Source organism: Amblyomma mixtum, chromosome 6, assembly GCF_055824585.1.
Source record: "Amblyomma mixtum isolate Tamu chromosome 6, ASM5582458v1, whole genome shotgun sequence".
Lineage (NCBI taxonomy): Eukaryota > Metazoa > Arthropoda > Arachnida > Ixodida > Ixodidae > Amblyomma > Amblyomma mixtum.
Window position 1 is genome coordinate 149,973,226 of NC_143017.1, and position 12,219 is coordinate 149,985,444.

A 12,219-nucleotide genomic window follows, 5' to 3' on the forward strand; every position below is an offset into this window, starting at 1 on the left:
AGAACACATACTTCTTTCTAATCGAGGACGGTGATCTACGGCCCATAACCTAGGATGTTGTTTATGATGATGGTGTGCTTTTTAAACGTTTGTAATATTTGATTAATATCGGCCAGGTGCGAATACTTCGTAATAGAGAGTGTAGCTTGGAAATAAATAAACAGTAGATAGCCCACGATCATAGGCTCGAGCTTTTACAGATTACTAGACATGCCCATTTCTTTTCGTGTTTTCAAACTGACTGCAATGAAAATTCTATGCCAAGTAAATAAGGAAGCGGGTGAATCTTCGCTGTTAACTCACCGACATCATCTCGTGATGTTCCATCAGGTCCATTGAATCTGATGAGAACTTGAGTGTAACCGCGAAGCGATTCCTGATAGTAGAAAGAAATTTCTTTAATGGGTGCTTTTCTTATGAACAATCCCGCACTTACTTGTCTTCTGGAGATCCGGACTGCACAAATGTCACATAGGGAAGGAACGATAGGAGAAGGCCATTCACTAACAACATTTCGACTCAAAAAGTGCTCATTTGACACCCAAAACTTGGGGCTAGCGAATTGTTCTTGAACTTGCACAGAGTACTATGCACACTATATGCACAGTAGTGCGCTGTCGTTAGCATTTGGTGAACAAAAAAAATATGTGTGGTTAAAAACTGTAAGCAGAAGCAAGATGAGCGCACGAGGCCTGATTTGTTTCATATTCGCATATGGAAATTGTTGAGTTTTTCTGTTCATTGACAGTGGCGTCACTTTCATTTAAATGCAATCCAAATTTCCGTTCTTTTTTTTAGATTTTAATGAATGACTGCTCGTTAAATATTTGTAGATTTTGTTGTCTTTCCAGCGGGACACTTACATGATACTCGGTGTCACTGGAAAGCCTCACATCGTACGTTATCTCCCTGCAGAAACATGAAAATTTCAGTATGAACGACAAACCGCATAATAATTTTAGTAAGAAAATGAAGCAAAAAAATCGAGTGTAGGACATACTCGCAGGGTGGTCCACAAATATTGAGGCAGTTGCGGTATTCGCGGGTGCGGTAGACGACATCCTTGCAGTACTCAAAACCTGCATGGAGGTCGACAACACTGGTAAAAATTTGACATCTTTCTTCCTGAGCAACAGCCTATCTGAGACAATTACTTTAAATCTGACACATAAACAAATTTTATGACCAACCACACATTTTTTTCCGACTCGGCTTTTAAAGCTATCGCATTAATAATGGGGATTTTGAGATATGTCAAATGCTAGTGATTAAAACAACTACCACATTTTTCTGATGCGGCTGGTGCAGCCCGACAAAAACTCGTTCAGTGCTGCAGGCCCTTCTGCAGGCACACAGATACTCTATAAAGAACCATTTTGTATGTGTGTACTGTGCTTTGGATATCAGTGTCTCCTGATCAGTGTTAGCCTGAGTTGCTTTGGAACGTTAAACCCTATAAACCAAACCAGTGTCTCAGTATGCAGTGCCGCAACGTATCCAAAAAAGTAAATCGCTAGATCAATCAGCTTAGCATTAGAGCAATAATGTAAAGGTTGTTTACAGACACAATGACTTCTTGGATGACAGCGTAACATTTTCTCCACTGTCGCGATTGCATATGTTTTTGCAACTGGAATTCTTCAGGAAGCGTTATTAAAAGATTTTTCTGTGGTCCAGAAGTCCTGTTTTCCAGTATGTAAACCCTGGCGTGTGGCTATATATATGAGCTCAATTGACTTCTTATTTCACAGTGACTGCTTCACTCTACGTCGGAGTTGTGTGACCATTAAAATGCAACGCAAATGCGGAGGACAATGAGCGTTCTTTCGCAATGCTTTTGTTGTTTTCTTCAATAGAAAGTTTCGTATTAATCTCATCCTTGCACTCAAGCTTTAAATAAGGTAGCCCTCCCCTTACTTCTGTTCCTCGCCGTCGAAGCCTTTCAACATCAGAGCGCATCTTCTATGTCTTATTTTTTCAAACGATAGTCAAAACTGAATTCCCGTTCTCGTGTTCTGTGCTTCTGCGTCTATCACATCAACTTCAAGGACTCTTGTGCGACTGTCTTCCTTTTTTTTTGTTCTTCTGCTGTGACTATTATTGATTCTCTCTCTCTCTTTCTCTTACCACTTTCTCTGCCACCAGGTCTACTCTACAGGTGCAACTCAATACCTTTCTCTACATCTTTCCTTTCTTCCATGTCATTTTAGAGTACCAGTTTTTAAAGTTGTCTGTACCGCAATGTTTGTCTTTGTGCAAAGAAGCACGCTTGCAGTTTTCACAGGCGCCTAATTATATTCCCTGTGCTATCTAGGCATGTGAGTTGGGCTTTGCGATTTCTTACACCTTATATGGAAACGCGATACAGCGAAAGCGGAACACAGGACGCTCAAGTAGGCACCAAGCAGGAACACTTAAATTGTGTGGTCTGGACTACGGAGCTCAGGTCACTCGTAATTCAAAAAAAGACAACAAAAACAAAAATAGACTGTATATGAGCCTAATGTAAGATGTGCAAACCTTTTCCACATGGAGATAGCTTTAAAGACCGCACGACAAAGTAGGTTCAGTTCTCTGGCATAGAACAGCATAATGTGCCTCAAAGGGCAACTGCACCACTTTTGACATTTACGCAATATTCAAGGATTCATTTCTATATATATAGACTGCAGGTAAAGCATGGAAAGTTTTTCTGTGCTAGCATCTAAAATGACGACGTAATCGAAGATTAAAGTTTAGGCTTCTTCTCATAGCACATGAAGAGTGCGGAGAAGCTTGGTACGACATGAACGGAAAGGTTTCAAATTTCCGCTGCCGTCAACCACACCCTGCCATACGTCGTTCGACGCTGCCAAACAACGCTCAGCGCGCTTTGCCATCGGTATCGTTGTTCTTTTTTTCCGCGTTTATGCGTTGGAAATGTGCCGGTATCGTAGATGACGTCATAATTCGCCTGCTACTTGGCGATGTAGTACGCTGCGGAGAAACTTGAAGGCCATTGCGATTTTAATCGGTGATGACTTCACCATTTCAAATGATAGCTGAAAGGAACTTCGCATGCTTTCGCAGACCTAAAACGCTCGCGTTCCTATCCTGCGTGTGCCCGTTAAATTCCTCGTTCTTTTCTGTTGACATTTATTGTTCTCTGAGAGCCCCCTTGGTTATGAGGCCCTGAACGTAAGATTTCCTGTCGCGTTTTCATGAAGTACACAGAGCTTTTTCTTATTATTATTGCAAACTGAACAATAAGTGACTCACAGTGGTTATTATCAAAACGGGTAACGAAAGTTAACTTCAGGTCATAACAGGTCATTTCAGGTCATAACATCAGAGCACACTCTTTGTCCAGTACTGTCATGGCAGGAGAAAAGGTGGAAAGAAATAAAGCAAGTAAGAATACATAGGCACGCAAGGATACAAAGCATTCTTCACCTTTTGCGATGTCTACGCACACAGGCAGATTTGCGAAGTCGGCGAAGTCGTGTGTGAAGGTTATGCACCCGCAGACACTCATTTCAACCTTCATCTGGCATTCCTGCACACAGGACTGGGGAAGGAAGAGACTAGTTACTTAATCAATATATATATATATATATATATATATATATATATATATATATATATATATATATATATATATATATATATATATATATATATATATATATAATTTTATGGTTTGGTTTGGCCTCTAACCAACCAAACCAAACATTTTATGATATTTTGGCCTCTGTACGTAAGGTACTTTGCATATATTTATCAGCTGTTTGTATAGATTTGCCTTCGACGGTGACAATGCTGTTTCTTTTCTATTGTGTCTTCTCGGGGGTAAAGCGTTACTTATCTATTCTTTGTACCTCTACTGTACTTCAGTTTGGTATTTTGTTTGTATATTTATTTGCACTGCTGTGTCGCTGTAGAGTAAAGGTAAGTGCACGCCGTAAAGCCTATTTTGAGGATTTGGCCCACTGTCCGCAACATTACTGTCTGTAGACATTAATGCTGAAATAAAATTGGATTGGATTGCACCGGATTAAATATTTAGTGAGAAAGCAACGCGGGCAAACGAGCAACACGAGCTTGAAAACAGCTGATTGTAGCTAACTGTCCTATTTTGACGTATGACCTACAAGCCAATAGCTACGAGCCGTAACAGCTACACGCCATGACATCCTCTGATGAATGGAGAGCTTACCTCCAGAGTATGGTACCCGAGGAAACTTGGCTGGATACCTCTCGCAGTGTAGTTGATGCAGCGCGAGCGAAATGGGGCAGGTAGTCGCTTTATCATGTGCTGAAACGAGAAAGGAAGCCCCATTTTTTTTTTTTTTGGGGGGGGGGGGGGGGTACTGAGTGAAGATTTGTTGGAAGGCGTCCTTCATCATTCAGTGCATACAATTTACAAGATACCTCCTGAGTTTTGCGCAATAAACATTTATTTAGTCCTTCCTTCCATCCACTCTCTAATTCATTCATTCATTCATTCATTCATTCATTCATTCATTCATTCATTCATTCATTCATTCATTCATTCATTCATTCATTCATTCATTGTTTTGCTTCTGAGGAGCACCAATACAACATTTTTTTCCTCTCTCACCGTCTCGTCGCCCTCTTAAACTTCCATGACTCAATGCCCGCTATTCCAAAGGCTAAAGAAGGGCCTCGAGCAGAACAGTAAATGAGACGACAGCATCTTCACTCCGTTTCTTTCATGTCCTGTTAGCACACTAAATGGGAAGCTCAGCATATGCTGTTCGCGCAGACGAGTCTTCGACAGCAGTCGGCTCGCATAAAAGGAGCATATGCCATATCTGGGCTTGCTTCGTGCAATCAACCACGGTAGGCGCGACAGCGAATAAAGCACGGTTCTATGGAACCTCCGTTCCGTACACAGCGACCAGAGATGATCATGGTATCTCTATTAAGGGGGAGGGGGGGGGGGGGGGGGGGGGGGGGGCCGGTTACATCACCTGTTTCATGCTGACGGTGATATCCCGTCCCGTCTGAGCTGCGATCGCAGTCAACGTGGAGAACGGCGCCGTCGATGGTGCCTTGACAATCAGCGGGAACAGATCGGTACGCATGAAAACGATGGCTTTGCTGGCATTCAGCCTGGACTCCAGACGCAGCTCTGCGAATTCATCATTGAAGATGATGAGGTGACACAATATCCAGTCCCCTTTGTGGCGGTCCGCGGTGATTGTTAAGAGCAAATGACACGAAAATGCATGCCATGACTCTCACCCCACAAGTGTGCTGCTTAGGCACCCTCATGAAAACCAGTATACCTGCATCTCCGGAGAGAGGACGAACTAAGTACGACAGCAGTAAAAAGTAGGCCTCAAAGGGCAGAAACTACACACGGGCGAACTTCCGAATTGTAGGTGTTATGACATCAAAACGACTCAAGCAGCAATGTGTCCTTTTCTCCCTTACCTTCTGTAAGGAATCGGTAGTGTACGCGGGGTCATCGGAACGCGGCTGGGGGCGCTCAAAGCGAAGCGTCTCCTTTCTCCGAACGCGCCGCTCGTGAATGCGTCGGGAAATACGGGTGTCCCCCGCTCCGCGGTACCGATTCGTGCACGTGCTGGCACGAATGTGTATTTGTGTTTGTTTTTATTTTTATTTTGTGGTGGAGAGGGTGATTTACCCTACGGTAGTTGGAGGGCTGGCCATGCTCTCGATTAGCCAATCATATGAAGAGTGTAGAATGATTGGGTGCTACCAAATATGGGCCGGGCCTCGAGGTCTTTAAAACCGGGCTCCGGCGCCAAAAAGAGGGTTCTGCGCTAAGGTGAGATGCTAGGCATCTTCGGCTATGCCGAGTAGGGGCCTCCCCTAGTGTTAGCCAGTTCCACCTTTTTGTTGTTGTGTATCTCTTTGCTGTTTAATTTGTCTCTAGTGTCTGAACTTGTATGCAATGTAAATAGCTGTATATAAATTTCAAGTATTCGCCTTACCCCTGCATCTCAACTCCTCACCAGACCGTCTCTGACAGGGCACCCCTGGTGCGAAGGAACGCTTCAGTCTTCAAGTGAACAAACCGTCTCTGGCGGGGCACCTCTGGTGCGAGGAAGGAAGATAGAGAACCCTAACTTTACTCCTTCCATGCTAGTTTTTTTTTTTCACGCAGTTACAATATAGAAAGAGTTCGCAATAAGCGATGATAGGCCAAAGACGTCGTGTTGTTATGCAGTACCGTACGAAAACGATGGATAAGGAGAAAACAACATGCGTCTGCAAAGCTTTTTTCTTACTTCATGTGTAACTCGCACGAATTACGCGCAGATGAGCGAAGGAAACAAAGGAATTATAAAGGCGCTAATCTCCTTCCCCACAGATGGCACTGTGTAACGAATCACTCTTCTCCATCTGCAGCAATTTCTAACTACCCGTTATAATTCGTCTACCTACTCGCAGCCCATGACATTAAGAATTAAGATTTCTCGCATAACGTCTGCCATAAAGTGAAAGGTGTTATTTTAAACGAAATCAATTATACATTTCGACAATTAGCTCAAACTGCGAGAAACAAAGTATGCCTCCGATTCAATGAATGGCTTTTTTAAGTATCTTGGAATATTGCCACCCAACAAGAATTTCTGAGACATCATTAGTACAGGACCTTTCCTGTGACTAGCGACCAAGGATGGAAATAAATTGCGGTACTGCTAAAGTTGGCTCGAGAAGCCTTTTAGAGCTACGATGTCCACCGCTAAGTGGCGTCACATGACAGCGAAAGACGCATTTCCAAGTCTTCTGCAAATGAGCAAGCCAATAGTGGAAATTAAGTTAATGCCGAATGTTCGTTATGATCGTAGACCATGATTTGTCCGGAAGTCGTTTAGCTGGGAGCAAAACAACAACTTCAGTGCACGTAGTTACCCCAGTTCCATTGTTCCTTGCACTGCAGCACCCCGTCGTTTCGCTCGGCGGGTTGGCTCAGGTCCAACGTGTAGCACTTCTGCAAGGGTCTTCGAAACAGCGTCACTCTCATCCTGCAAGACGAAGGTGTGAGATGCAGAATGAACGCTTCGAGCACATCTTCTGAACTCAACTTCCCGTCTACGACTTTGGCAGCGGCCAGTTTGTTCTGTCTCGCAGTGCTGTTATAACTACGTTCAAAAGCGAGCGAAAGTTACCGAGTCAAACTGGCGTTGCGCAAGCTCAATTCACTCACTATTTGGCGCAGCGAAAATTGCGCACATATTCATACAGGCTCGTCACTTTTGGGTGAAAACCGCCAGCGCGTGGCTGTGCTTCGATGCACAGCCTGATAGTACGCACTGACGCTCCGCAGAGCGTGGCCAGGACCCCTAATATTGGACAACCCTGTACATATAGTTTCCTTGCAAAAGCCCGCTATCCAGGCTGACGCCAGTGGGATTCACACCGTCCCGCAGCACCCGAAACCAGTTTAGCTGGCGCCAATTATGGTCGCCATGTTTAGCTCACCCGCCACGGTGGCTCGCTGGTTAGGACGCTTGGCTAATGAGCCGGCGTACCCGGGTTCGAACCCGACCACGGCAGCCACGCTGCGATGGAGGTGAAACGCAAAAGGCGTCCGTGTGCTGTGCAATGGCAGTGTACGATTAAAGATCCCCAATCGGTCGAAATTATTCCGGAGCCCTCCACTAAAGCACCTCTTTTCCTCTTTCTTCTTTTACTCTCACCTTCCTCCTTTTCTTCACAGTGCGGCTGAGGTGTCGACCGAAAAATGAGACTGTTTCCAAGAAGTTCGTTTCCTGATAACCAATCATTTTCAACTTTAGCTCGCTCCACGCTTGCTGCGAACGCAAGAGTTTCGCTTGCTAAACAACACTCTTGTGCTGCAGCTGTCAAACGTGCTTACCAATCACGCGAAACGTGAACTAGAATGTTGCCAACGTACATGCGTGAGCAGTCGAAGTCGTGGCAACCCCCTGTCGAGCGCATTTGGCATTTGAAGAGCTCGTGGGGCTCGAATGCAGTCTTGTTCCGGAGTTCGAGATCGTGCATCTGGATGAACCCGGAGAATGCGATTCTCTGAAACCGGAGGGAGAGAAAATATTCACTGAGATAAACCCGTGTGCGCCCAACCAGAGCCGTGCAAGGCAAGTCAGAAAAGGTAAACCAGAGAACCAGCACATTGGCGTGGTGACGCGCGAGGCTACTGAATTACTACCAAGTTTTGCGATGCACTGTTTTTTTTTTTTTTGCGAAAGCAATACTACGCTAGTCGCCGAGCCCTTTCGCGGAGCTGACGAAAGGCCATACTGCACATGTGCGAGGTGCAGTGACGTCACAAGGCGCACAGCTGGCGCGCCGCCGCCGTCGCTGCGCGGGTGACTCAGAGGTTCCGACGCCGCGCCCGCCACTTGCGCATGCGCAGTAGCGGCGCATAGCTAGCTTGCTAGGGCCGCCCGCCGCCGCTGCCGCGCAATCTCCATCGCCTCTCTCTCCTCTCCGATGCGCAGTAGCGGCGCATAGCTAGCATGCCGGGGCCGCCAGCACGCCAGCTGTGCGTAGTGACGTCACTTGCTCCTCGCGCATGTGCAGTATGGTCGTGCAAGAGCACGCGAAACGGCGACACTGTGGGCAATGTAGCTCACGCAACAATATATGGCTACGCGCAGATGTTGCTTTCGCAATCCTCCAGGTTTAACCAGTGCTAAACCACAGCCAACGTTTCCTTTCTTTCTTTCTTTCTTTCTTTCTTTCTTTCTTTCTTTCTTTCTTTCTTTCTTTCTTTCTTTCTTTCTTTCTTTCTTTCTTTCTTTCTTTCTTTCTTTCTTTCTTTCTTTCCTTCTTTCTTTCTTTCTTTCTTCCTTTCTTTCCTTCTTTCTTTCTTTCTTTCCTTCTCTCCTTTCTTTCTTTATTTGTTTCTTTCTTCTTTCTTTCTCTCTTTCTAAGTAGAGAGGCGTTAGGTCGCGTGCCGTCAACTTATAGTAGTAACCCTTGCAGTTAAAAAGGAGTTGAGAAGAAAGTTCCTTCCACCTTCCAAAATCTGAAGAGTTGGAGATGCTGAGTAATCTGCACCGTTGAGCCCATAAACAAACCGTTGACATGAGTACTTATGAAATGGTATTGACGGAAGGTCCCCATTGGGACTTTATAAAAGAACAGTGCTGATAACAAAACATCACAGCCCGGTAATATATCATGGTGCTGAGTAAGCCAGTTTAGTTGTGCTAGAATATGAAACGCTATAAAGCTTCGTATAAGATTAAGTGTAGGTGATAGAAATTACTCCCCAGTGGTTGATGTAAGCCACTCATCGCCGAACAGAGGTGATACTTTAGGGTGGTTCTTTCCGTTTTCCGTTCCAGTCAGTTCTATTCTTCTAAACCGCCACTACCGCTAGCTGACCGCTAGTGGCAACGACAGCTGCGCGGCACTGTTGCAGTCAAAGTAAAACAACGAAAAACACCTTAAATAAATACAACGAAGTTTTCTACCAAACAAAACCAGCTTCAAGGGCATAAAAATGAAAATGAAATCTTCCGTACCAACAAGTCAGGATCCATCTTCTTTCCACAGCTGCTCTGCTCATGCGCGCCCCTCCTTGACGAGTTTCACCGGTCGTGACCGGTTGAAAACCACCCACCAGTTTCTATGCGTATACGCAGTTCATGTTGATAACAAGCGCAAGCGGCAGACGGCGACAGCTGTCAAGCACACTCCTATCGCTTCGTATGCGCAGATGGAGTGTCGTGGAACCAGATCGCGCCTGCATCGCCCTTGTGCGTCTATTTTCAAACAGTTTTCTGGGTCGCAGGCAAATTTTCGTGCATTGCCAGAGGATGTCACATTGCGCGAAAAAGGTGAGTTACTTCAATGACACACTGCCACTGCATGTGAACTGCAGTAAAATTGCGCTAAATAAAAATGAAAAAGTAGAAAGCTCACCATAGACGATCTCGTACACTTCCCTTTCACTTCGCAGAGTCTTGTCTTGTTCGTCCTTTATGCCGCGAATAAAATGGAAAAATGTAAATGCAATAAAAGTATTTGAAGTAGGAAAGACATTTTTTGCTCCGCCCTTGGACAGAAGCCAGCGGTATTTTCGTATCGTTATTTATAAGCCAATGAATACTCAGTGTAAAGCAGCTCACAGCCAACGCTGGTAGTCTGCATACGATGGTTGCCCCGCCGGTCAATACTTAATCTCAGTTACTTTCGCAAAATATACTAGATGAAAACTACAAGTTTTCAAGCACACGCATCTCAATGGAGTAGCTGGTGAGTGGTGTCTGACAATCAGCTAACCTGTCCCGTTATTTCAGCGCAAGTCATAAAACCTTTATAGTCAAGAAATTAATTATTGTCTTAATTTAAAGTATAGTGTTCTTTATTTCTTTCTTGAGTATCAGGATGGGACGTGTCAAAAGAGACACCAAGTGCGCTCAGAGTGCGCTCAGTATTCTTGTACTTCGCTAATGAAGAGAAAAAAAATGGAAATTCATGAAACGTTTCGGGAAAGGTGGACTCGACCAACTGGAGTATGAAGGCCGCGAGGTAAGCAGTGATTATGGAGAAGCTTAATTGTTTAGTAATTTTTTTTTCGGTCAGCGTTTTCTGGCTTTGAGAACCCTTACGGTTCTTGTAACACCTCGCCAAGAGTTTTCAAAAAAATTTCCGCCGCTGTAGCAGGTTCTACGTGGTGAATAAAAAGTTGCTTTCAGAAGAACAATGACCTGATGATTGAAAGTTACAAATGTAGTACCTTTCTTTACTTCACTTGCTTGATATACTTTAAAAGAGGAACTAAATGTAAAGTCTTAAACGACAGCCCAATTTCGCTTATTCCTGTCTGTTGTAAATTTCTTGAGCACATGTTTTTGTCGGCTTTGATGGAACACATAGGGTCCTTAAACAGCCAACAACATGGGTTTATAAAGCAGTTCTACACAACGCAGCTCATTAAATTCTACAATGGTATGGCTTCCGAAGTTAGTCGAGCCGGTCAGGCTTATCGTCTCTTCTTAGATGTCAGGAAAGTGTTTGATACTGTCTCCCATTCCATATTGAAACAAAAGTTAAAAACAATAACCGTAGACACTGAAGTCACCACATGGAATAAGGACTACTTGAAACCACAAAAACATAAAGTGGTAATAATTACATAAACTCATATCCGGCTTCTCTCAGTTCGGGGGTGCCTCAGGGTTCAGACTTGAAGCCACTTTTGTTCCTGATCTATATTAATAACATTTCTCCCGGCATTCAGTCTAGAATTCGATTATTTGCCTATTATTGCTATTTTACGCTAGGGACTATGGGAAAACGTATCGGGCGCAGTTAATTAATTATCTTTAGCTTGTCGCACTACAGTACAATAAAAACCAGATGCTCTTGAACGTGAAGAAGTGTGTTCATGTAACTTTCACTCGAAAACTACACAAATTAGCTCATCAATATTTTCTGCAAGGGGAGACCCTAAGGAGAGGATCTGAGTTTTTTGTTGCGTATGTTCTTGTTTTCAGAAGATGGCTCTTGGGCAGCTCGTGTTAATGATGTAATTAGCAAGGCGGGGTGATTTCTCAGCTTCTTACAACGTAATCTAAAGCGCGCAAACAAAGTGGTGGAGAAGGCTGCGTATCCTTCTCATAACAAGCCTATTCTTGAGTATGCCTGCCTTGTATATGGGATAAGGACCACCGTAATAACTGCCTTGGTCATTGTTACGCTAACCACAAGCACCAACCAGAACTAACGGTTCGCTTGCAAGCGAAGCTGCCCAAAGGCCCTATGTTTTCACAAATGGCTGAAGGCTGGACTCCGTTAATACGTAGCGGTATCTGTGGCAGATGAACGAACTGCTACAAAACCAGCCGAAGTCAGTAATGATATCAAGGATCACTGGTGGTGCTCACATACGCTAGCGTATATAGACAGGCAACACGAGATGGCTGGCTTTAGAGCGAAGTTCAGAGACCGGTATATGTCTGAACTCTAGATAAGCCCCATCGCCTCCGTAATTTTCAGTTGAGTAACGTACCACGCATCCACGCAAACAGTGACCGAGGGAAAAAGTATTCCCTGCCGAGCAACGTCCGATGTTACCACAGACGATCCGTGCTCGAAGTACGACTGGATGATCTTGTTCGACTGAAGCACGCAACCTGTGAAGCAGCCGACTTTGATGAGCAGTTGGATTAGCTTTCGCGCGGGCGCTGTCCCAGAACTGCATAGACCGAACATCGATGGTGCATTTTTTAGTTTTTTCTTTGCTTC

The 12,219-nt window shown here is 44.5% G+C and overlaps 1 protein-coding gene across 1 annotated transcript; it reads right to left on the reverse strand.

Annotated features, from left to right (window-relative positions):
* Nucleotides 1–748: 748 nt before the first annotated feature.
* Nucleotides 749–7,993, reverse strand: LOC149340749 (uncharacterized). Its single transcript, XM_089551341.1, has 7 exons — nt 7,895–7,993; nt 6,889–7,001; nt 4,974–5,134; nt 4,196–4,294; nt 3,433–3,547; nt 1,001–1,079; nt 749–909 (listed from the first exon to the last, which is right to left on the reverse strand). The coding sequence occupies exons 1-7, from the start codon at nt 7,936–7,938 to the stop codon at nt 795–797; spliced, it is 726 nt and encodes a 241-aa protein (XP_089407467.1). The 5' UTR covers nt 7,939–7,993; the 3' UTR covers nt 749–794.
* Nucleotides 7,994–12,219: the final 4,226 nt, after the last annotated feature.

What these genes read in the sequence shown, in the direction of transcription:
- LOC149340749 (XM_089551341.1), bottom strand. Translation starts at nt 7,938, where the DNA reads ATGCGCTCGACAGGGGGTTGCCACGACTTCGACTGCTCACGCAT. An exon ending in TCACCGTCAGCATGAAACAG is followed by an intron (nt 4,295 to 4,973) that starts GTGATGTAACCG and finishes TTCTCGTTTCAG; the next exon opens with CACATGATAAAGCGACTACC. An exon ending in ATTTGTGGACCACCCTGCGA is followed by an intron (nt 910 to 1,000) that starts GTATGTCCTACA and finishes ATGTTTCTGCAG; the next exon opens with GGAGATAACGTACGATGTGA.